The following is a 26,654-nucleotide window of genomic DNA, read 5'->3' as shown; positions in this document are numbered from 1 at the left end:
AAATAGTTATCCGTCTCCATCCAGGCTTTGCTCCTACAGAAAAGTAATCCATCCATCTGTACTCGGACCCTCAACTTACAATATGATATACAGTACGCTCGCATTAAAAAACACTGATAAGCTTGAGAGGTTCAATGGGTAACCAGGAACTGATGAGGGTGACTAAGCAAGAGTACACAGATGGATGTCGTTAGAATATTATTAGCATGAAGGTTAAATAAAATGTCTCACAATGTATGAATAAGTGAAACAATTGGTTCTACAGGTATCTTAAAAGATTACTAAACCGAATAAAAATCTTTGGTATCAGTAGGGGACTTTCTGGTCCTCTGTAGCTCAGCTGGTAGAGCACGGCGCTTGTAACTACAAGGTAGTGGGTTCGATCCCCGGGACCACCCATACACAAAAAAAAAAAATGTATGCACGCATGACTGTAAGTCGCTTTGGATAAAAGCGTCTGCTAAATGGCATATTATTATATTATTATTTCTTTCTGGAAAGTTTTGTTCAGGGTCGGCCCTAGCCACTAAGCGACATAAGCGACCTCTTAAGGCCCCGCGGCTGCTAGGGGGTACCTGACCAACAACGACAACAAAAAAAGTAAAGTTGAGTTTTCAGGAGTTAGAATTGTAGAATACACAAGGTACAATTTCGAAATGTTGTTGTGCATCTAATGTTTTTGTCTTTTAGCTGTAAAAGTACAACACAAAAGAAGTTATGTACTGCAAACGTAATTGTTTACCTTTTGTTCATAAAAAACTTTTTCTGCTAACAGATGCGTATTAAATTACAGTTTTTAATCCCAGTGCTGAATTAACGTGAATTAATGTGTGGCGGCTAATTGTATAGCTAATAGGCTATTTGTTTGTAGATCGACTGAGGTGAATGAAGCTACCGCAACTAATGTGATAATGGCTGGGTTAGTTTTTGCTGTTCTACAAATACCATTTAGAGTTTTTAAATTGTATAGAAATACAGTAAATGAGCTTAAACTTTCTTAAAATTTGAAATCTCCCCCTGGACCTCACTAAAACTCAGACCCTGGCTATGGACTTGGTTGTAAGATGTTGTAAGTAAGGATATTTCACAACACAAAATCTTAAAGAGTCAAGATTATTATATTTATATTGTAATCACTAGAGTAACAGTAACTTTCTGGTTTTGATCATCACGTATCTGTGTGCTTAGAAGGTGGCAGCATCCCAGTGAATGTGATTAGATAAATTTTTCCCACTTTAAGCATGTTTCCATCCACAGTTTTCATGCTAGTAAAGTCATACCGTATGAAAATAAATCATGACAGGTGATGAAAACACAAAGTGGGTACAATTTCAGAAATGTCGACATGGTGGGAATTTTTTTGTGTTGGTAAAATAAATTATGCGACAATTGCAGTGGAAATTCCTTAATGTGCAAATACTGATATAATAAACCATCATATAGAAGGAAACTTGGAGTCACGCGATGATATGCTCCGTTGTACTACCACTACGACGTAGAAAAGCATTAAGAGTTTATAGGCAAATATAAGTTATGAACTTAATGGTGGTAAGTGATGGACGGTGATGAGCTTGATGCAAATTTCCAATAAATATCTAGGGTTTTATTTGAATCTTGGTGACATGATGATCGACGCTTGACTGTCAATTAGGCTATAAAAAAGACAAATGATATTCCTCTTATCCATAACCTACCCTATCCACTATGTCAGAAAACTGTTGTCTAGAGCAGGGTTTACCAAACTCGGTCCTGGGACCCCCATGGGTACACGTTTTGGTTTATGCCCTAGCACTACACAGCTGATTCAAATAACCAACTCATCATCAAGCTTTGATTATTTGAATCAGCTGTGTAGTGCTAGGGCAAAAACCAAAACGTGCACCCAGGGAGAGCCCCAGGACCGAGTTTGGGAAACCCTGCTCTAGAGAGCAGGCGCCAAAACCAGATAGGGCACATTTACTATACAGTTTTTGTGACAAAACCATTGGTAGAATTGAAAAAGTGATGGAAACACATCTACAGTGGGGGAAAAAAGTATTTAGTCAGCCACCAATTGTGCAAGTTCTCCCACTTAAAAAGATGAGAGAGGCCTGTAATTTTCATCATAGGTACACGTCAACTATGACAGACAAAATGAGGAAAAACATTCCAGAAAATCACATTGTAGGATTTTTAATGAATTTATTTGCAAATTATGGTGGAAAATAAGTATTTGGTCAATAATAAAAGTTTCTCAATACTTTGTTATATACCCTTTGTTGGCAATGACACAGGTCAAACGTTTTCTGTAAGACTTCACAAGGTTTTCACACACTGTTGCTGGTATTTTGGCCCATTCCTCCATGCAGATCTCCTCTAGAGCAGTGATGTTTTGGGGCTGTCGCTGGGCAACACAGACTTTCAACTCCCCTCCAAAGATTTTCTATGGGGTTGAGATCTGGAGACTGGCTAGGCCACTCCAGGACCTTGAAATGCTTCTTACGAAGCCACTCCTTCGTTGCCCGGGCGGTGTGTTTGGGATCATTGTCATGCTGAAAGACCCAGCCACGTTTCATCTTCAATGCCCTTGCTGATGGAAGGAGGTTTTCACTCAAAATCTCACGATACATGGCCCCATTCATTCTTTCCTTTACACGGATCAGTCGTCCTGGTCCCTTTGCAGAAAAACTGCCCCAAAGCATGATGTTTCCACCCCCATGCTTCACAGTAGTTATGGTGTTCTTTGGATGCAACTCAGCATTCTTTGTCCTCCAAACACGACGAGTTGAGTTTTTACCAAAAAGTTATATTTTGGTTTCATCTGACCATATGACATTCTCCCAATCCTCTTCTGGATCATCCAAATGCACTCTAGCAAACTTCAGACGGGCCTGGACATGTACTGGCTTAAGTCTGGCACTGCAGGATTTGAGTCCCTGGCGGCGTAGTGTGTTACTGATGGTAGGCTTTGTTACTTTGGTCCCAGCTCTCTGCAGGTCATTCACTAGGTCCCCCCGTGTGGTTCTGGGATTTTTGCTCACCGTTCTTGTGATCATTTTGACCCCACGGGGTGAGATCTTGCGTGGAGCCCCAGATCGAGGGAGATTATCAGTGGTCTTGTATGTCTTCCATTTCCTAATAATTGCTCCCACAGTTGATTTCTTCAAACCAAGCTGCTTACCTATTGCAGATTCAGTCTTCCCAGCCTGGTGCAGGTCTACAATTTTGTTTCTGGTGTCCTTTGACAGCTCTTTGGTCTTGGCCATAGTGGAGTTTGGAGTGTGACTGTTTGAGGTTGTGGACAGGTGTCTTTTATACTGATAACAAGTTCAAACAGGTGCCATTAATACAGGTAACAAGTGGAGGACAGAGGAGCCTCTTAAAGAAGAAGTTACAGGTCTGTGAGAGCCAGAAATCTTGCTTGTTTGTAGGTGACCAAATACTTATTTTCCACCATAATTTGCAAATAAATTCATAAAAAATCCTACAATGTGATTTTCTGGATTTTTTTCTTCTCAATTTGTCTGTCATAGTTGACGTGTACCTATGATGAAAATGACAGGCCTCTCTCATCTTTTTAAGTGGGAGAACTTGCACAATTGGTGGCTGACTAAATACTTTTTTTCCCCACTGTAACTTGTATTTTTGATTTGGTACATGGACATTTAACTGCAAAATATATATTTATGTGCACCATGAGCCTTTTATCCGCAACAAGTACATTTGATGGAAACACATCTCTGGTGGGAAAATGTGCATATTGTTTTTAAGGTGGGATCTTTTTGTGTCGGTAAAATTAATAATGCGATGTAAACGCTTTTATGCACAAATATTGATATAATAACCATCATATGGAAGTAAACTTGGAGTCACTTAATGACAAGTTGTGTGGTAATCACGTTCTTTATGCGGATTTGATAATATTCACATGAAAATCTGATCATACTGTATTATTTCATCAATGTTATTATTGCTTGCAATAAAAGTGAGTTATTCAATAGCTAGGTTTCCATCCAATTAGCGACAGTTTTTCATGCAAATATTATCAAATCCGCATAAAGAAAATATGTTTGTGTTTCCACCAAACTGACATAGTGCAAACAAAATGAACTTTTTTGCTTACATTTTCAAGTACCGAATAAGAATCTAAAGTTCAATGTGTTCCCATCGCATTTTCAACTCTACGGATAGTTTTGTCACAAAAACTGTTGCGTTAAATAGCAAATGTGCCTACATGGTCTTGGCACGTTCGCTCTAGCCAACAGCTGGCAGATACAGTGCAGGTAGACTAGTCTACATGATGAGATTATTGTGGATATTTTTATTTGTCAAATGGCAGTCAAGCATCGATCATCATGTCACTAGAATAAGACCCTCAATATTTATTGGAAAGGAGCATCAAGCTCATCACTGTGCACTTTCACCACCCTGTGAAGTTTATCATAATTTATTTAATCTGTAGCATAATAAACTGCATGGTTTCCTGAGTTTTATTGGGAGGAGCACACACCATATCATCGCATGATTCCAAGTTTACTTCGATGGTTATTATATCAATATTTCCACATAAAGGCGTTTCCACCTCATTTCTTGCATAATTAATTTTACCGACCGAAAAAGATCCCACCATGTCGAACGAGCAAATGATCTGTCAGCACTTATGAAATTGTACCAACATTTCCTCATTCCTGTATGACTTTCATCACATAAAAATTGTGGATGGAAACGTGGTTATTTAAGGTAAGTAAATGACTCTAGAGTTCTGTGAAATGTGTTGACAGATTGCTCCATCATGCCTGCTCTACCGTTTTACGAAACACTGAACTGCCTTACCTGAACACATTGAACTGCATAACTTATTTTTTACTTTTGACTCAGATATGAAAGAAATGAAGTGCAGTTTCAACTACTACTGTCATTAATACATTTTTTACATTTTAGTCATTTAGCAGAAGCTCTTATCCAGAGCGACTTACAGTTAGTGAGTGCATACATTCTTTTATTTTTTCATTTTTTCATACTGGCCCCCGTGGGAATCGAACCCACAACCCTGGCGTTGCAAACGCCATGCTCTACCAACTGAGCTACATCCTTGCAGGCTATTCCCTCCCCTACCCTGGACGACGCTGGGCCAATTGTGCGCCACCCCATGGGTCTCCCGGTCGCGGCCGGCTACGACAGAGCCTGGATTCGAACCAGGATCTCTAGTGGCACAGCTAGCACTGTAATGCAGTGCCTTAGACCACTGCGCATGAATCAAATGCTAAATACTTTAATATTCCTTGATGTATTTCCATTGATGCTTGTCTGTTCCTTGGTTTATATTTTGGTTGAAAGTACAGGAAGAAACACTCAACGGGTCATGAAGAGCACATCCTCCTCCAGACAGTGAAGGTCAAATCCATGTTTGTACATGTGGACGCTCAGTCAGGGATGTTGTCAAGTTGTATCGTAAGTCAATAGGTCTAGTACCTTCACACACAGCTTCTTTATCCATACTCTAATATTAGCCTACTCATAACTAAACATTATTGTCAATAGAGATCAGTGGCGGTCAGTGCCGTTTAAGATGAGGGAGGACGATTGTTTTTCCCATGAGCATGGCCTTATTTCTATTACAGCATATTGGATGACTCTCAATCATATTCCATTCACCCAGTTCAATGTAACAGCAATACGTTTAGGCTACTACATGATACTCACATTTTCCCTATACCCATCATGAGGTTTCTACAACCTAGCCTATGAATTAAAGTTTACAACACAGGTCGAGAGACAAATTTGAGGTGACAGACAGTGACATTCAATACACTCTTGCCTGCATCTAGCTGATATAGGGTGTAATCATTAGTCCAACAGTTGCAAGCGAGAGTTTCTATTGGACAAATTCAGGTAAGTTTATCCCCGTTTTGTTCCGTTTGCTTCCGTTTAAGAAAAGTTTTTCAACAGAATAGGCTGAATGAATACATCCCTGAACACGTGTAAACAGAGTTCACTCTCATAACAGCCACGTTGTATTCCTTCTCTTCCCTTCACTTGTGGACTTCAATACACAACACATCAGCTGTATGTTACCAGGCGAAAAAAAACTTTCCAAGCCAAACCGCTACACACAGCCTACATTGTTGTAACCATATTAGCTAAAGTAAAGTCATAGTCAGCATAGCTAATAGAACTAACGTGTTAGTAAACCCGCTACAGTCATGCAGTAACGTTAGTGTACAGTCAGTAAGCAGTTACACCGGTGACCCCGGTGGCAATAAATTAGTAATACCAAAACTTTACCTTGTCTTGGAAGAGTTCCGGTGTTGTTTTGGAAAGTCATAGTCAACTAACTAACATAGCATCCCTCTGTTTGAGCAGGGTGTTTCAGTAGGCTAAACTAGATAGCTGCATTTGCTAGCTAAGTAAGTGAAACTGAAAGTTTTAAAAAATGACAATCTCTCTATTTCTCTCTTGCTTCTCCTTCATTTTGGAATAAATTAATTTGTTCAAAACTGTTCAACTATTGTCTTTCTCGCTCTTTGAGTCAACTACTCACCACATTTTATACACTGCAGTGCTAGCTAGCTGTAGCTTATGATTTCAGTACTAGATTAAGTCTCTGATCCTTTGATTGGGTGGACAACATGTCAGTTCATGCTGCAAGAGCTCTGTTAGGCTGGAAGATGTCCTCCGGAAGTTGTCATAATTACTGTGTAAGTCTATGGAAGGGGGTGAGAACCATGAGCCTCCTAGGTTTTGTATTGAAGTCAATGTACCCAGAGGAGGACGGAAGCTAGCTGTCCTCCGGCTACACCATGGTGCTACCCTACAGAATGCTGTTGAGGCTACTGTAGACCTTCTTTGCAAAATAGTGTGTTTTAATCAGTTATTTGGTGATGTGATTACATTTAGTATAGTTTTATCTAAAAATAATAACTTTTTTAATGTTTTACTATTTTAATTGTTATGAAATTCACTTGAGGAGGATGGTCCTCCCCTTCCTCCTCTGAGGATCCTCCACTGAAAAAGATGCTATCTACAGTTTCCTCATTGTTGGAGTTGATAGACTACAGTACAATCAGGGTTGCCAGGTCAAGCTAAAATTTCTAGACCAATGACCACTCAAAATTAGCCCAAAAGGCCTGGAAACTAGCCCCCCCAAAAAATTCACAGCAAGAGAGGAGTTGCCATATTTATACAATAATACTTTTTCCCATAACATTGTCAAGCCAATTAAGAAGGAATATCATAGTAACTTGTAACGACGTCAGAAGCAAAATTTAGGATTCCTCAAAATAATAATTATTGCAAGCTATGACATGATGTAATAAAGGAATTTGAATATGTGGCAAGAGAAAAGATAATTCACCCTTATTAAACTCGCCAGATCATTTGCACAAGGGGTATAGTATATGATCAATATACCACGGCTAAGGGCTGTTCTTAAGCATGACGCAACACGGAGTGCCTGGACACAGCCGTTAGCCATGGTATATTGGACATATACCACAAACCCCAGGGGTGCCTTATTACTATTATAAACTGGTTACCAATGTAATTACAACAGTAAAAAGTAATGTTTTGTCATACCCGTGGTATATGGTCTGATATACCACAGCTTTTTCCTCTCCTTGTTCGGGCAGGCTTCGGCGTTTGTCGTCACCGGCGTCCCTCATCTCATCATTCCATTTGTTTTGTCTTGTTTTTTTTTTTACACACACCTGGTTCATATCCCCTCATCAGTACCTGTATAAATATTCCCTCTGCCCCCCATGTCTTTGTGTGTGATTGTTTATTGTGAAGGTGACGATAGCTCGGTGGAACTTTATATATTTGTATCGCCGGGATATTCACCCGTGTGCTTTGTTTTCTCCAGTGTGCCGTTGTACCGCATTGTGGTGTTTTACGCATTGCTGCATACCGCTGTATTTGCCGAATAAACCATTTATTCTGTGATTTACCCTCCTACGCCTGACTCCGTCCAAATCACCTGCTACAGAATCACACACCCAACAGCATGGAGTCAGCAGGAGCGGGGAATCTGCCTGGAGTCGTGGAGCGGAGGACGATAGATCCAGTGTCACTTGTGACGACCCTCCCACTCTGTCTGCCGTATTCTCTCTTTGCTCTTGTTTCCTTATTAGGATGCCGGTGGGCGGAGTTGGGGGGGTCGTCAGCTACATGGGAAACACCTGGGCCGGGTGTGTCCCAGGATAAATGGACCTCTTCCACATTCATTGGAGAGACTCTCTCCAGGCAGATACTTTGATCTTGGTTGTGATATTTTTGAGGCTTTTTTGGGTTGTTTGCTTTGGCACTTTTCAACACTTTTCCATATTACATTTATGCATGCAAACACTCACGTACACTACTGATTACTGATTACACACACCATTGTTATTTGATTTAGTTTACTTTAATTAATAAATATATACTTTGAGTACTCCTTGTCTCCACGTGTCTCCCTTTTGTTACTGAACTTGAGCCGGTTCGTGACAAGTGGGGGCTCGTCTGGGATTTTGAACTGGTTGTGTTTGGGAGAACGTGGAGTTAATGTCCAATTCTGTAGGGTTTTTCTTTGTAAATTTTGTTAGTTTGTTTGAGTTTGATAGGCCAGTATTGGTTGCCTTTGGGTTTTGTACTGCGTTGGAGAGAGTACATTGGTTAGTTTCCAGTCCCTGCCCAGCCTGGAAACTCTTGCTCTACTCGCTGTTGGGACATCGGTCTGAGGTGAGTACAATCGGCTGTGTACCTCAGTGGGAGATTGGGTAGGGTAGTGACATTTGCTACCCGGAGCTATAGCTTTTTCCCCTGATAGGCTTAGTGACGTGTTTTGTTTTGGGATACGTTGGGCATGGTTAAATGTTTGTTATTTTTTGTGTGGTGTCAGTGGACTGAGCAGTTGTCTCGGGGGCACATCCGTGGCTTGGGGAAATCTACCAGCGTGCTGGGGGTTTAATTCCTTGCCAGCGGGCTACAGTGCGTAATTACCCACCGCAAATCTGCACGAAGACTAGGGTTGAGTTATTGTAGGTTTTGGGGAAGCTCCATATCCCAGCTCTTTTCTGTGGTGCTCGGTGTGATTGTATTTCTCTTGTGTCTGGTGTGCTCAGCAGAGGGGGGTTGAGCAAGATTATTATGATCTATATATATTTAAAAAATTTTTCCCTGATTATGGCGTCTAATGTAGACGAGTTCATTCGCTTTCCATCAGAAGAACTGTTAGAATTATGTACTAAAGAACAGCTGTTGAAGGTTGCTGAACACTACAAGGTTGAAATTAGTGATAAACGTCTAAAAAATTCTATTAGGTTAATATTGAAGGCCAATTTGATGGAGAGTGGTATTCTGGATGTTACCACTGGGGCAGCCTCTGCTGAGGACACGTTGTCTCCCCGATATGTTACAATGACCGTTCCATCGGTTAGTCATAGTAGTCTTCTTTTTGAACAGCAGAAAGAACTGCTTCTGTTACAGCTAGGGCATGATCGTGTAAAATATGAAAGGGAATTGGAATTTAAACAGGATATGGAGCGTGCTAAAATCAAGCTGCAACAAGAGCGACTAGAGTTGGTTAGGGGAAGGAAAGCTCTCAGGGGGAGAGTTTGCTCTGGGAAGGTGACCCAGAGTTACCTAGGGGTCGTTCCTCTTTTGGTCGTAATCCAGAGACATTTGATGTTGTAGGGAATTTACGGTTGTTGCCCCAGTTTAATGAAAAGGACCCGGAGACATTCTTTTCGTTGTTTGAGCGTGTTGCTGACGCTAGGAGTTGGCCTGATTCTGATCGCACTTTGATGTTGCAGTGTGTGCTGACTGGTAAAGCGCAAGAAGCATATTCAGCTCTTAGCGTAGCAGACAGTGTTAGTTATGAGAAGGTTAAAACGGCTGTGTTACAGAGTTACGAATTGGTCCCTGAAGCTTACCGCCAACGATTTAGAACTTTAAAAAGGGATGATCAGCAGACTCATGTTGAGTTTGCGCGAATATTATCTTCACAGTTCAATCGCTGGTGTTCTGCCTCTGCAGTTATGACTTTCCAAGGGCTGTGTGATCTGATTATGTTAGAACAATTTAAGGACACAATCCCTGATCGTATAGCTGACGTACATTAACGAACGAAAAATAAAGACTGTTGCTGAAGCTGCGGTTTTGGCAGATGAATATGTGTTGACTCACAAAAATGTTTTTGCAGAACCCCGTATTCGGAGTGAGTGGGGGCGTTCGCAGAGATTTGGGCCTCGGCTCGCCGAGATACTTCGGTTCCCGGGCAGAGTTTCATTCAAATAGGGTTGAGCCTGATACCCGTGGTAAAACTGACGTTGGTCAAGAGTGTCACTACTGTCAAGAATTAGGTCATTGGAAAAATGAATGTCCGATTCTTAGATCTAGGGGTAAATTCAGTACAGGTGCTTATGGTAAATCGAGGCCTGCAGCGTTAGCCGTGCCTGTTCCACATCAGTTCACTCATGACGCATTGTCTCCTGCCCGGAGCCAGGTGAAGGGTTATATTGATCCCGACTATTTACCTTTCGTTACGGAGGGTTTTGTGTCTATAGTAGGAAGTAAGAACCTAGTGCCAGTAAAGATCCTAAGAGACACAGGTGCCTCTGAATCATTTGTGTTGGAGTCTGTGTTACCCTTCTCTGCGGAGACTGATTCGGGGAATAGTGTTCTAATCAGGGGAATAGGTTTGAACACTCTGTCAGTTCCATTGCATAAACTGATGTTGGATTGTGGACTGGTGAAAGGTGAGGTTGTTGTGGGGGTGCGTCCTTCATTGCCTATTGAGGGTATTGACGTGATCCTTGGAAATAACTTGGCTGGGGAGCGTGTGTGGCCTATCGTGTCTCCATCTTTAGTGGTTTCCACTAAGCCGTCAATTGTAGGGATTCCTGATGAGAGTGCGCAGGATTTCCCAGAGGTGTTTTCTGCGTGTGCAGTGACGCGTTCTATGATCCATGACGACCTGGTCACGGAGCTGGCTAACGAGAATACCATAAAGAAGTCTGTTACTGTTTTCCCTGTTATCCCGTTATCTGTATCCCGCTCCGATTTAATCGAGGCGCAACGGACTGACCCTACATTAGAAGAGTTGCGGGACCAAATTGTGTCTGTGGAACAGTTGGGAGATGTCGCACAGGGCTATTTTCTCCAAGAGGAGGTCCTGATGAGAAAGTGGATGTCTCATGGTAGTTGTTTTCTGGGGAGGCGATTAGTCAGGTTGTGGTACCAGTTAAGCTTCGTGAGTTGGTGCTGACAACTTCTCACAACGACGTTGCTGGGCATATGGGTGTGAGAAAAACCTACAATCGCATATTACGAAATTTTTTTTGGCCAAGATTAAAGAGGGATGTTTCTGATTTCATCAAAACTTGTCACACCTGTCAATTAACTGGTAAACCTAATCAAGCTATTAAGCCGGTACCACTGTTCCCTATTCCTGTACTCAGTAACCCTTTTGAGTATCTGATTATTGACTGTGTTGGTCCTCTGCCTCGTTCCAGAAAGGGTAGTAATTATTTGTTGACTGTGATGTGTCAGACCACTAGGTTTCCTGCTGCCTATCCTCTCAGGTCTATCACGACTAAGTCTGTGTTAAAAGCTTTGACTCAGTTTTTCTCACTGTTTGGAATCCCTAAGGTCATTCAAAGTGATCAAGGATCTAATTTCACCTCTAATCTCTTTGGACAGGTTCTCCAACAACTCCATATTAAACACAACTTGGCTAGCGCTTATCATGCCCAAAGTCAAGGAGCACTGGAACGTTTCCATCAAACGCTTAAGTCTTTGTTGAGATCTTATTGTACTGAGATGGATAAGGATTGGGAGGAGGGGTTGCCTTGGTTACTGTTAGCTGCTAGGGAGGTTTCACAGGAGAGCACAGGTTTTAGCCCAAATGACCTAGTGTTTGGACATAAGGTGCGTGGGCTTTTATCTGTTCTCCAGGATGACTGGAAGTCTCCCCGAGCCTCCTCAGTCCCTGTTATCATATGTGTGTGATTTTCGGCGACGCTTGTATGCCGCTGGTGAAATGGCTAAAGAGAAGCTATCATCTTCACAGGACAGGATGAAGAGCATATATGATCGGCGAGCTGAGCCTCGTCACTTTAGTCCAGGTGATCAGGTTCTGGCTCTGCTGCCAATTGTTGGTTCTCCTTTTCAAGCCAAGTTTCAAGGTCCATATACAGTGGTGCGCCAGGACACTGAGCAAAATTATCTAGTTGCCACTCCAGAACGGAGGAAAGCACATCAACTGTGCCATATAAATTTGTTAAAACCCTATTATGCACGTTCCTCTGAGACTGAACAGGGGGAGTCTACAGAGGACGGTAAGGCTGTTCTTTTGGCTGATACTGTTTATTCCCTGGATTCTGGTCATGCTAGGTCTGTGCAGGAGCAGGAAGATGTTTCTGGTCCCGACGATTGCATACTGCAGGGTAGATTGAAGAATTCAGAGACACTGGAGATTTTAGATAGTCTTCTTACTCATCTACCTGTTGATGGGCGGAAAGAGATGGTGGGTCTGATTCGGAGATTTCCAGGGTTGTTTTCTGATACACCAACACGTACAAACTTAATAGAACATGATATTGACATTGGAGATGCTGACCCCATTCGTCAACGGTTCTATAGAGTTTCTTCAGAGAAACTGCGTTGTCTGGATGCTGAGGTCAGGTACATGCTGGAGAGTAAAATAGCAGAGCCTTCTTTCTCCAGTTGGGCTTCTCCCTGTATCTTGGTCAGTAAATCGGATGGAACAAACAGATTTTGTACGGACTACCGTAAGGTAAACGATGTCACTAAGCCGGATTCATTTCCTCTTCCTCGGATGGAGGACTGCGTTGATCAAGTCGGGCGCAGCTAAGTTTGTGAGCAAATTTGACCTGTTAAAGGGCTATTGGCAGGTGCCACTGACGAGTAGGGCACGTGAAATCTCTGCCTTTATTACACCTTTTGGTCTGTACTCGTATTCGGTTATGAGTTTCGGGCTGCGTAATGCGCCTGCAACTTTTCAGCGACTTATGAACAGGGTTGTCTCTGGTCTGGCCGGATGCGCTGTTTATCTGGACGATGTAGTGATATATGCAGATACTTGGGAGGAACATCTGTCCCGTATTTAAGCCTTGTTCGAACGTCTGGCTGCGGGTCGTCTCACGATAAATTTGGCTAAATGTGAGTTTGCTCAGGCGACTGTGACATACCTTGGAAAGGTGGTTGGGCAGGGTGAGGTGCGCCCTGTTCATGAATATTGATGTGACCGACCAGTGTTTGATTTTGTCATGTTCTATCTTTCCTGTTTGTCCCCTCCTAGTCTTGTGTTTTTCTTTCCTCTTAAAGGTTGCTTCCTGGGTAAAGGTTGCTGAGGTCTGGAGAGGAGGATGATGGGTGGGGCAAATGGAGGGGTGAACATGTACAACTTGTCGGTTTGGGACGCAGGGGCTGGTACGTTGGGCCGGGGTCCTTGTTGGTCCCCGGTCTTATGGGGGGGGGGTGTGACGACCCTCCCACTCTGTCTGCCGTATTCTCTCTTTGCTCTTGTTTCCTTATTAGGATGCCGGTGGGCGGAGTTGGGGGGGTCGTCAGCTACATGGGAAACACCTGGGCCGGGTGTGTCCCAGGATAAATGGACCTCTTCCACATTCATTGGAGAGACTCTCTCCAGGCAGATACTTTGATCTTGGTTGTGATATTTTTGAGGCTTTTTTGGGTTGTTTGCTTTGGCACTTTTCAACACTTTTCCATATTACATTTATGCATGCAAACACTCACGTACACTACTGATTACTGATTACACACACCATTGTTATTTGATTTAGTTTACTTTAATTAATAAATATATACTTTGAGTACTCCTTGTCTCCACGTGTCTCCCTTTTGTTACGAACTTGAGCCGGTTCGTGACACACTCTTGTGGCAAGAGAGGACATTCTGCTGCACGCTGTCATCAGAGTTCTTCTGGGTCTGGAGGCGGCAGGCAGGGCACTCTCGTAACACCCCAAGTACTGCAAACCCACACTCATTCAGAGCCCTCTTGTCACGATCGTCTGAAGAAGCGGACCAATACGCAGCGCGTGGAGTGAACATGATGACTTTATTTATTAAAGCAACCACGAAAAACAACAAATGACGATAGTGAAGTCCTCTGTAACACTGACAGAAACATGGAACAAAAACCCACAATACCCACGAGAAAACACACAGTATAAATATGGCTCCCAATCAGAGATAACGAGCCGACAGCTGTCACTCGTTACCTCCGATTGGGAGTCACCTGAATAATCACGAACAATCACCACACATAGAAATGAAACAACCAGAATACCCAACATAGAAATACACCCAAACAAGGAAAATGAACAACCCTGGCTCAATAATAAAGTCCATGGAGCCAGAGTGTCACAGTACCCCCCCCTAAAGGTGCGCACTCCGGGCGCACCAGCATACAGTCTAGGGGAGGGTCTGGGTGGGCGTCTGTCCATGGTGGCGGTTCTGGTCCAGGTCGTGGTCCCCACCCCACCTTAGTCACTATCCGCTTCCGTAGCCCCCTCCACATGACCACCCCCCAACTAAACCCACCTGGATTAAGGGGCGGCACCGGACTAAGGGGCAGCACCGGACTAAGGGGCAGCACCGGACTAAGGGGCAGCACCGGACTAAGGGGCAGCACCGGGCTAAGGGGCAGCACCGGGCTAAGGGGCAGCACCGGGCTAAGGGGCAGCACCGGACTAAGGGGCAGCACCGGACTAAGGGGCAGCACCGGGCTAAGGGACAGTACCTGACTAGCTGGCGGATCCTGGCTGGCTGGCTCAGGCGGATCCTGGCTGGACGGCTCTGGCGGATCCTGGCTGGCGGAAGGCTCTGGCTGATCCTGTCTGGCAGAAGGCTCTGGCTGATCCTGTCTGGCAGAAGGCTCTGGCTGATCCTGTCTGGCAGAAGGCTCTGGCTGATCCTGTCTGGCGGAAGGCTCTGGCTGATCCTGTCTGGCGGAAGGCTCTGGCTGATCCTGTCTGGCGGAAGGCTCTGGCTGATCCTGTCTGGCGGAAGGCTCTGGCTGATCCTGTCTGGCGGAAGGCTCTGGCTGATCCTGTCTGGCGGAAGGCTCTGGCTGATCCTGTCTGGCGGAAGGCTCTGGCTGATCCTGTCTGGCGGAGAGCTCTAGCGGCTCCGGTCTGGCGGACGGCTCTGAAGGCTCATGGCAGACGGGCGGCTTCGCAGGCTCAGTACAGACGGGCAGTTCAGACGGCGTTGGGCAGGCGGACAGTTCAGACGGCGTTGGGCAGACGGGCAGTTCAGACGGCGTTGGGCAGACGGACAGTTCAGGCGCCGTTGGGCAGACGGGCAGTTCAGGCGCCGTTGGGCAGACGGGCAGTTCAGAAGGCGTTGGGCAGACGGACAGTTCAGGCCCCGTTGGGCAGACGGCAGACTCTGGCCGTCTGAGGCGCACCGTAGGCCTGGTGCGTGGTGCCGGAACTGGAGTTACCGGGCTGAGGACACGCATCTCAGGGCTAGTGCGGGGAGAAGCAACAGGGCATGCTTGGCCCTGGGGACGCACCGTAGGCCTGATGCGTGGTGCCGGAACTGGAGGTACCGGGCTGAGGACACGCATCTCAGGGCTAGTGCGGGAAGCAGCAACAGGGCATGCTTGGCCCTGGGGACGCACCGTAGGCCTGATGCGTGGTGCCGGAACTGGAGGTACCGGGCTGAGGACACGCATCTCAGGGCTAGTGCGGGAAGCAGCAACAGGGCATGCTTGGCCCTGGGGACGCACATAAGGGCTAGTGCGGAGAGCCGGAACAGGGCATGCTGGACCCTGGGGACTCACATTAAGCCTAGTGCGGAGAGCAGCAACAGGACGCACAGGACTCGGGAGACACACAGGAGGCTTGGGGCGTGGTGTAGGCACTGGTGGGAAAGGGCTGGCGACGCGCACCGTATCCCTGGTGCGAGTGGCCGGAACAGGCCGGGCTGGGCTGGCGAAGCGCACCGTATCCCTGGTGCGAGTGGCCGGAACAGGCCGGGCCGGGCTGGCGAAGCGCACCGTATCCTTGGTGCGAGGGGTCGTAACAGGCCGGACCGTACTGGAGGCACACACCACTGGCTCTACCCCGGGAACTGGAACGGGCCGGACCGGACTGGATACACACCTCAGTCTCTCACGCCGTGCCTCTACATCTCCTTTCCCTACTTTGGCCAGTGACCCCCGTAACCTGGTTACCTCTTGAATTCGCCCCTTCTCTGCCTCCGTTAGCCCCGTCGTCCAAGCCATGTGCCCCCCCCAAAAAACTTTTTGGGGTTGCCTCTCGTCCTTCCAACGATGATGGCCCTGCTGACGCCGTTGCTCCTCTCTCGCCAGGGCCTTGATCTTCCCCCAAGGTCCCTTGCCCCCGAGCATGTCCTCCCAGGACCACGATTTGCCCACCTGGGCCATCGCCAGCCTCTCGAGCTCCTTACCAGGCGCTTCCTCCCATGTCCAGCTGTCTTGCTCCTGGACACGCTGCTTGGTCCTTCTATGGTGGGTTTTTCTGTCACGATCGTCTGAAGAAGCGGACCAATACGCAGCGCGTGGAGTGAACATGATGACTTTATTTATTAAAGCAACCACGAAAAACAACAAATGACGATAGTGAAGTCCTCTGTAACACTGACAGAAACATGGAACAAAAACCCACAATACCCACGAGAAAACACACAGTATAAATATGGCTCCCAATCAGAGATAACGAGCCGACAGCTGTCACTCGTTACCTCCGATTGGGAGTCACCTGAATAATCACGAACAATCACCACACATAGAAATGAAACAACCAGAATACCCAACATAGAAATACACCCAAACAAGGAAAATGAACAACCCTGGCTCAATAATAAAGTCCATGGAGCCAGAGTGTCACACCTCTGCTGCGTACTTCACCATACACGTCAACTTCCCTGATTACACGGTAGTTCCCCAGTGTAAGGTGCAGGTCGATTCAGGCGCAGCTGGGAAGTTTATGGACAGGTCTTTAGCTAATAGTCTATGTATTACATTGGTTCCCCTATCCATTCCATTGCCCATCAAAGCACTTGACAGTCGACCATTAGGGTCAGGTTTTGTTAGGGAGGTTACAGCACCAGTCATGATGAGTACGCAAGAGACCCATAGGGAGCGAATCACTTTTTATATTATTGAGTCCCCTGATTTCCCTGTTGGGTTGGATCTTCCCTGGCTCACACTACACGTCCCCACCTTGTCATGGCCGCAGAGGGTTCTCACGGGGTGGTCGTGAGACTGTCAGGGTAGGTGTCTAGCTGTTTCCGTTGGTGCTGCCACTGTGGAAAGTCCAGACACTACCTCCACCATGCGCATTCCCCCCGAATACCTCGACTTGGCGCACGTGTTTTTGATAAAGAAATGTGTGATTATGATATGACTAAAATGTCACACCCTCAGTTAAACTAATAATGTATGACTATTAGTAGACTAGAGCTTAGTGTTAATCATATGTGCTTATATAAGATGTATATTTGCCCAGCAACAGAGTATTTGTGTCTTGTAATTAGGCAAGCAGAAGTGCAAACGTTGAAACCAATAACAGGAGACCGGTTTCAAAAACAGATGTCCCCACACAGGGAGGGGGAGTGAGAGGCTTGCAGAATATTGTGAGAACGCGATAACTATGTATGGGAATAGTGAAGAAATGCAGCCTGCCTGAGCAAGGAGTAGGCTATGATAAGAACTTGTGTGTGTGTGTGTGTGTGTGTGTGAGTATAAAAAGACTGTGCACCCATTTTTGGGGCAGAGCGCTCTCTGAATAAAGATCTGATAATTGTAAGCTGGGAGACTCTGTTTATTAGAGATTTACAACCTCTGGGATTCAGATTGAGTAATATAAGAGTTCAGTTTGAAACATTGAGATAGAAATTCTCGTGACAGTTTTCCAAAACGCAGACGACCAAATTACCACCCCATCAGGCGGGGGATCGCGCGATAAACCTCCGGTTAGACGCTGTACCTCCCAGGAGTCATGTATATCCCCTGTTGCAGGCTGAAACGGAGGCTATGGAGACATACGTTTCCGAGTCCCTGCACCAGGAGTTCATACGTCCCTCCACTTGGCCCGCCTCCTCAAGTTTCTTTTTCGTGAAGAAGAAAGACGGAGGTCTGCGCCCTTGCATTGATTTCCGTGCACTTAATCAAACTACCATTCGCTATAGTTCCCCTCTACCCCTCATCTCCTCTGTTATCGAATCAATGCATGGGGCGCGCTTCTTCACGAAATTAGATCTCAGGAGTGCATACAACCTGGTGCGTGTCTGGGAAGGGGACGAGCGGAAGACAGCATTTAGCACAACCACGGTGCATTATGAATACCTGGTGATGCCGTACGGGTTGCCTAATGCTCCATCAGTCTTCCAGTCCTTTGTGAACGAGGTGTTTCGGGACATACTTGGTCGCGGTGTGGTGGTCTACATCGATGACATTCTGGTGTATTCCGCTACGCGCGCCGAGCCTGTGTCACTGGTTCGCAGAGTGCTGGGCCGACTGTTGGAGCATGACCTATATGCCAAGGCAGAAAAGTGTCTGTTCTTCCAACAGTCCGTCTCCTTCCTCGGAAACCACATCACCACCTCAGGTGTGGAGATGGAGGGAGACCGCATTTCAGCCATGCATAATTGGCCGACTCCAACCACGGTAAAGGAGGTGCAGCGCTTTATTGGCTTTGCCGATTACTATCGGAGGTTTATCCGGGGCTTTGGCAAGGTCGCAGCTCCCATCACCTCTCTGTTGAAGGGTGGGCCGTACCGGCTCCGCTGGTCTGCTGAGGCTGACAGGGCTTTCAGTAACCTGAGGGCTTTGTTCACCTCAGCCCCGGTACTGGCCCATCCCGATCCATCATTGCCGTTCGTAGTGGAGGTGGATGCGTCCGAGGTAGGCGCTGTAGTCTGAACCCTCGCCAGGCCAGGTGGGCCTTGTTCTTCACCCGGTTTGATTTCACGTTGTCCTACATACCAGGCACAAAGAACGTGAAGGCAGACGCACTGTCACGGCTGTACGACACAGAGGAGAGGTCCATAGACAACACCACCATACTCCCGGCCTCCTGCATTGTGGCGCCGGTAGTGTGGGCGGTGGACGCAGACATAGAGCGGGCGTTATGCACAAAGCTATCTCCACCTCAGTGCCCAGCTGGGCTGCAGTACGTGCCGTCTATTGTCCGTGATTGTCTTATCTATTGGGCACATACGTCCCCCTCCTCTGGTCACCCAGGCATCAGCCGTACAGTGCGCTGCATGACCGGGAAGTACTGGTGGCCTACCTTGGCTAAGGACGTGAGGGTGTATGTCTCCTCCTGCTCGGTGTGCGCCCAGAGTAAGGCACCTAGCACCTTCCAGCAGGTAAGTTACAACCTTTACCAGTTCCACAATGGCCATGGTCCCACTTATCAATTGACTTCCTAACTGATCTTCCCCTCTCTCAGGGTAACACCACCATCCTGGTCATTGTGGACCGCTTTTCTAAAGCCTGCCGCCTCCTTCCTCTGCCCGGTCTCCCCATGGCCCTGCAAACTGCGGAAGCCCTGTTTACTCACGTCTTCCGGCACTACGGGGTGCCAGAGGACATAGTGTCTGACCAGAGTCCCCAGTTTACGTCTGGTGTCTGGAAGGCGTTCATGGAATGTCTGGGGGTCTCGATCAGCCTGACCTCTGGTTTTCACCCCGAGTCTAATGGGCAGGTGGAACGGGTGAATCAGGATGTGGGTAGGTTCCTGCGGTCCTACTGCCAGGACTGGCCTGGGGAGTGGTCGGTGTTCTTGCCATGGGCCGAATATGCCCAGAACTCTCTCCGTCACTCCTCCACTAACCTAACACCATTCCAATGTGTTTTAGGTTACCAACCTGGCACCGTGGCACCAGAGCCAGACCGAGGCGCCTTCGGTGGATGACTGGTTTCCGACTGCCCTGCCGGAAGCTGAGCCCGCGGTTTGTGGGGCCGTTCAAAGTCCTGAGGAGAATCAACAAGGTTACCTATAGGTTATTACTCCCCCCTGATTACCGTATTAACCCCTCGTTTCATGTGTCTCTCCTCAGGCCAGTGGTGGGGGGCCTTCAGTACCTCGTGAAGTGGGAGGGGTACGGTCCGGAGGAACAGTGCTGGGTCCCGGTGAGGGATATCCTCAATCCCTCCCTGTTGCGGGATTTCCACCGTCGCCATCTGGCTCGCCCTGCTCCGCATACTCCTGGCCGTTCCCGAGGCCGGGGTCGGCGCGCTGCTGGAGCTGAGCGTCAAAGGGGGGGTACTGTCACGACTTCTTCCGAAGCTGCCTCCCCTCCTTGTTCGGGCAGACTTCGGCGTTCGTCGTCACCGGCCTTCTAGCCATTGCCGCTCCATATCTCATCATTCCATTTGTCTTGTCTTGTCAATTACACACACCTAGTTAATATTCCCCTCATTAGTACATGTATAAGTGTTCCCTCTGCCCCCTTGTCCTTGTGGGTGATTGTTTCATGTGAGACTACCTGTACTTTGTAATGCCAGGGTATATTTTCCCTGTGTGTCTGTATTTGTTCCAGTGCGGCTGTTTTGCACACTGGACTGTTGACGCTTTCCAGCGTAACTGTGTACTACGGAATAAACTCTGTATTCTGTGATTTACCCTCCTGCGCCTGACTCCTTCAAATCACACTCTCACACACACCTGGTTATACCGGTCATTCCTGAGCAAACAGTCCACATTTTGAACATGAACTATACCATGGTTAACTTCAATAATCTTTTCTGGGTATAAACATTCACATAGCCATCATGAGACCATATGAATGATGAGATGAATGGAAAAACATACAGTATAATGGCATATCCAAAATATATACAGTGAGGGAAAAAAGTATTTGATCCCCTGCTGATTTTGTATGTTTGCCCACTGACAAAGAAATGATCAGTCTATAATTTTTATGGTAGGTTTATTTGAACAGTGAGAGACAGAATAACAACAACAAAATTCCAGAAAAACGCATGTAAAAAATGTTATAAATTGATTTGCATTTTAATGAGGGAAATAAGTATTTGACCCCCTCTCAATCAGAAAGATTTCTGGCTCCCAGGTGTCTTTTATACAGGTAACGAGCTGAGATTAGGAGCACACTCTTAAAGGGAGTGCTCCTATTCTCAGCTCGTTACCTGTATAAAAGACACCTGTCCACAGAAGCAATCAATCAATCAGATTCCAAACTCTCCACCATGGCCAAGACCAAAGAGCTCTCCAAGGATGTCAGGGACAAGATTGTAGACCTAGACAAGGCTGGAATGGGCTACAAGACCATCGCCAAGCAGCTTGGTGAGAAGGTGACAACAGTTGGTGCGATTATTCGCAAATAGAAGAAACACAAAAGAACTGTCAATCTCCCTCTGCCTGGGGCTCCATGCAAGATCTCACCTCGTATAGTTGCAATGATCATGAGAACGGTGAGGAATCAGCCCAGAACTACACGGGAGGATCTTGTCAATGATCTCAAAGCAGCTGGGACCATAGTCACCACGAAAATAATTGGTAACACACTACGCCGTGAAGGACTGAAATCCTGCAGCGCCCGCAAGGTCCCCCTGCTCAAGAAAGCACATATACAGGCCCGTCTGAAGTTTGCCAATGAACATCTGAATGATTCAGAGGAGAAGTGGGTGAAAGTGTTGTGGTCAGATGAGACCAAAATCGAGCTCTTTGGCATCAACTCAACTCGCCGTGTTTGGAGGAGGAGGAATGCTGCCTATGTCCCCAAGAACACCATCCCCACCGTCAAACATGGAGGTGGAAACATTATGCTTTGGGAATGTTTTTCTGCTAAGGGGACAGGACAACTTCACCGCATCAAAGGGACAATGGACGGGGCCATGTACCGTCAAATCTTGGGTGAGAACCTCCTTCCCTCAGCCAGGGCATTGAAAATGGGTCGTGGATGGGTATTCCAGCATGACAATGACCCAAAACACACGGCCAAGGCAACAAAGGAGTGGCTCAAGAAGAAGCACATTAAGGTCCTGGAGTGGCCTAGCCAGTCTCCAGACCTTAATCCCATAGAAAATCTGTGGAGGGAGCTGAAGGTTCGAGTTGCCAAACATCAGCCTCGAAAACTTAATGACTTGGAGAAGATCTGCAAAGAGGAGTGGGACAAAATCCCTCCTGAGATGTGTGCAAACATGGTGGCCAACTACAAGAAACGTCTTACCTCTGTGATTGCCAACAAGGGTTTTGCCACCAAGTACTAAGTCATGTTTTGCAGAGGGGTCAAATACTTATTTCCCTCATTAAAATGCAAATCAATTTATAACATGTTTGACATGCGTTTTTCTGGATTATTTTGTTGTTATTCTGTCTCTCACTGTTCAAATAAACCTAACATTAAAATGATAGACTGATCATGTCTTTGTCAGTGGGCAAACGTACAAAATCAGCAGGGGATCAAATACTTTTTTTCCTCACTGTATATTTGATAGTATTTACATGTGACACTGAATCCTGGCTCAGGGGTAGACATAACATAGTTAATGAAATCTGTCTCCCTCCATTTAGTATGATTGTTTTTAGTTTTTATTTTACATTTAGCAGACATTCTTATCCAGAGTGACTTACAGGAGCAATTAGGGTCAAGTCCCTTGCTCAATGGTACATCAACAGTTGTTTTACTTAGTCGGCTCTGGGATTCGAACAAGCAACCTTTCGGTTACTGGCCTTAACCGCTAGGCTACTTGCCGCACTATTACGTTTTGTAATATACGTTTTTGCCCTATACATTTCATATGGTTTGTAATATACATTTTCGCTCTATATGTTTCGTATGGTATGTATTAATTTGTGGATGTCCATTATTCATCTCATATGATATGTTATGAATGACAATTCGTATGATATGTTACGAATTGCAATTTGTACAATATGTTATGAATTTGCAATACGTATGATATGTTACAATGAAGATGGCGCTGCAGTGGATAGCAGCCGTCTTACGGGATCCTGACCAATTCTGCTATATTATGTGATGGTAGCTTTTTATGTACATCATGTCCCCGCCATAATTTCCTATGACCAAAAACAACTTCTGGACATCAGAACAGCGATAACTAACCTCGATTTGGATGAACATTTCTACTTCAACGACTCCGCAACTCTGGAGGTTCTGCTTACTCCGAACGAGGCCCTAATCCCCGGGAGTCAAAAGAGGAAGCGGCGGCGAAATGGCATTATGACGAGACTATGTCGGAGAGCAAATAGACCGCCATTGCCCTCTGTTCTATTGGCGAACTTGCAGTCACTGAAGAACAAACTGGATGAGCTCTGTTCGAGACTATCCTATCAACGGGACCTGAAAAACTGTAATAACCTATGTTTCTCAGAGTTGTGGCTGAACGAGGACATGGATATACATCTCGCTGGTATTTCTATGCATCGTCAAGACCGGACCGTAGACTCGGTTAAGATGAAGGGAGGAGGGGCGTGTCTCTTTGTAAACAACAGCTGGTGCGATCTCTATAATAATAATAATAATAATAATAATATGCCATTTAGCAGACGCTTTTATCCAAAGCGACTTACAGTCATGCGTGCATACATTTTTGTGTATGGGTGGTCCCGGGGATCGAACCCACTACCTTGGCGTTACAAGCGCCGTGCTCTACCAGCTGAGCTACAGAGGACCACTAATGTTAGAACACCTCATGATAAGCTGCAGACCATATTATTTACCAAGAGAGTTTTTAATCTATATTTTTCGTAGCTGTCCATTTACCACCACAAACTGATTGCTGGCACTAAGACCGCACTCAACGAGCTGTATAGGGCCATAAGCAAACAAAAAAAATGCACATTCAGAGGCAGCGTTTTTTCATGGCCAGTGATTTTAATGGGAAACGGAAATCAGTTTGACCTCATTTTAACCAGCAGGTCACCTGTGCAACTAGAGGGGACTCCACACACAGAAACGCATACAAGGCCCTCCCTCACCCTCCCTTTGGCAAATCAGACCATAACTCTATCCTCCTGCTCCCTGCTTACAAGCAAAAACTCAAACAGGAAGTACCAGTGATGCTAAGCTACAGGACTGTTTTTCTAGCACATACTAGAATATGTTCCGGAACATTGAATAGTTTACCACATTAATCACCGGCTTCATTAATAAGTGCATCGACAATGACGTCCCCACAGTGACAATATGTACATACCCCAACTTGAAGCCATGGATTACTATCAACATCCGTACTGAGCTAAAGGCTAGAGCTGCTGCTTTCAAGGAGCAGGACACTAATTCGGCTCTGATGCTCAACAGATGTGGCAGGGCTTGCAAACTCTCACGAATTAGAAAGGGAAACCCAGCCAGGAGCTGCCCAGCGATGCGAGCCTACCAGACGAGCTAAATGCTTTCTATGCTCGCTTCGAGGCAAGCAACACTGATCCATGCATGAGAGCACCAGCTGTTCCGGATGAATAAGACCTAAAAACAGATTAACATTCGCAAGGCCTCGGGGCCAACGAAATACCAGGACACGTACTCGGAGCATGCGCTGACCAGCTGGCAATGTCTTCACTGACATTTTCAACCTATCCCTGACTTGTAATACCAACTCGTTTCAAGCAGACCCCCATAGTCCCCATGCCCAAGAATGCCAAGGTAACCTGCCTAAATGACTATCACATCTATAGCCATGAAATGCTTTGAAAGGCTGGTCATGGTTCACATCAACACCATCATCCCAGACCCCCTGGACCCACTCCAATTTGCATACCGCCCCAACAGATCCACAGATGACGCAATCTTTATTGCACTCCACACTGCCCTCACCCACTTGGACAAAAGGAATACCTATGTAAGAATGCTGTTCATTGACTACAGCTCAACATTCAACACCATAGTCCCCTCCAAGCTCATCCCAAAGCTCAGGACCCTGGGACTGAACACCTCCCTCTGCAACTGGATCCTGGACTTCCTGATGGGCCGCTCTCAGGTGGTAAGGGTAGGCAACAACACATCTGCCACGCTGATCCTCAACACCAGGGCCCCTAAGGGATGCATGCTTAGTCCCCTCATGTACTCCCTGTTCACCCACGACTGCGTGGCCAAGTACGACTCCAAAACCATCATTAAGTTTGCTGACGACACAACAGTGGTAGGCCTGATCACAGACAACGATGAGACAGCATATAGGGAGGAGGTCAGAGACCTGGCAGTGTGGTGCCAGGACAATAACCTCTCCCTCAATGTGAGCAAGACAAAGGAGATGATCGTGGACTACAGGAAAAGGAGGGCCGAACAGGCCCCCATTAACATCGACAGGGCTGTAGTTGAGCGGGTCGAGAGTTTCAAGTTCCTTGGTGTCCACATCACTAACAAAGTATCATTGTCCAAACACACCAAGACAGTCGTGAAGAGGGCACAACAACACCTTTTCCCCCTCAGGAGACTGAAAAGATTTGGCATGGGTCCTCAGATCCTCAAAAATGTATACAGCTGCACCATCGAGAGCATCCCGCCCGGTTGCATCACCGCCTGGTATGGACCATTCTTGATATACACGGGAAACTGTACAGCGTGAAAAACCCAGCAGCGTTGCAGTTCTTGACACACTCATACCGGTGTGCCCGGCACCTACTACCATACCCCGTTCAAAGGCACTTGAATATTTTGTCTTGCCCATTCACCCTCTGAATGGCACACATATACAATCCATGTCTCAAGGCTTAAACATCATTCTTTAACCTGTTTCCTACCCTTCATCTACACTGATTGAAGTGGATTTAACAAGTTACATCAATAAAGGATCATAGCTTTCTCCTGGATTCACCTGGTCAGTCTATGTCTTGGAAAGAGTTCCTAATGTTTTGTACACTCAATGTAACATATCATACTAATCTGAATGTCTCGGATTTATGTTTACTAAATTACATCTAGTCTATGAGACCAGGCTGGACAGAAGTCTAAGTCAAGAAGCTCAAGAACATGTTATTATTATCTTATAAAAGTTTAGAAGAAAATATAAATAGAACTTACGTCACCCAGGTTCCAATGAGAGACACCAAGGAGAGGGAGACGGGGAGTAGACTCCAGAGGAACATGTCTTGGTAGTTTAGTGAGCTAGAGAGCAACAGCAGAAGTACAGCCGTGATGATCCGGGTCCAGACACTGTCTTTCTGGCACTCTGAAGATCTCTGCCTCTAGATTCCTCCACAGCAGAATCAGCTTCATCGTCACTGTGGAATCCCAATAAGTATGTCCTGTCACCAAACTAGATCATTCAAGTTTATCCAGCAGACCGACATAGCACCGGTTTGTCTGTATATATTCCACCACCCAGGCAACATTCCTGTCTTTTGAGAGCAGCAGAGGAGACTAAAGTTCTACCCACTCTACTGCCACTCCTTTTGGAAGGGAGTACCACCTTGTCCTGTCAGAGGACAGACGTGAGGAAACATGGGGTGGGCCCTCTCGACACTATCTCACTGTTTGTTTTAAATTACATAGCACACACTGTAGACTGCATAACTCTAGTTCCCCTGAGCAGTGTGGCGCTCTAGCCTACTATACGTTTCTTCGACTCCTTTACTGAACTGGAAACTAAAACTTGAACTTGAACTTTCAGATTAACTTAAAAATGTGTTATTAAAGTGTTATTCAACTTTATACTGTAGTAAATAATGAGATTGATTTGAAAGAATTGACCAACA

The 26,654-nt window shown here is 46.0% G+C and overlaps 1 protein-coding gene across 1 annotated transcript in view; it reads right to left on the bottom strand.

Annotated features, from left to right (window-relative positions):
- Positions 1 to 26,177, bottom strand: part of si:dkey-228d14.5 (uncharacterized protein LOC796266 homolog) — a 33,833-nt gene extending 7,656 nt beyond the window's left edge. The window contains exon 1 of the mRNA XM_045213944.1: positions 25,981 to 26,177. Coding sequence (XP_045069879.1) covers positions 25,981 to 26,045 — 65 coding nt within the window. The 5' untranslated portion in view covers positions 26,046 to 26,177. The remainder of the gene's footprint in view (positions 1 to 25,980) is intronic.
- Positions 26,178 to 26,654: the final 477 nt, after the last annotated feature.

The sequence above is a fragment of the Coregonus clupeaformis genome, unplaced genomic scaffold, assembly GCF_020615455.1.
Source record: "Coregonus clupeaformis isolate EN_2021a unplaced genomic scaffold, ASM2061545v1 scaf0176, whole genome shotgun sequence".
NCBI classification, from domain to species: domain Eukaryota; kingdom Metazoa; phylum Chordata; class Actinopteri; order Salmoniformes; family Salmonidae; genus Coregonus; species Coregonus clupeaformis.
This window is presented reverse-complemented; position numbering and strand designations above follow the sequence as displayed.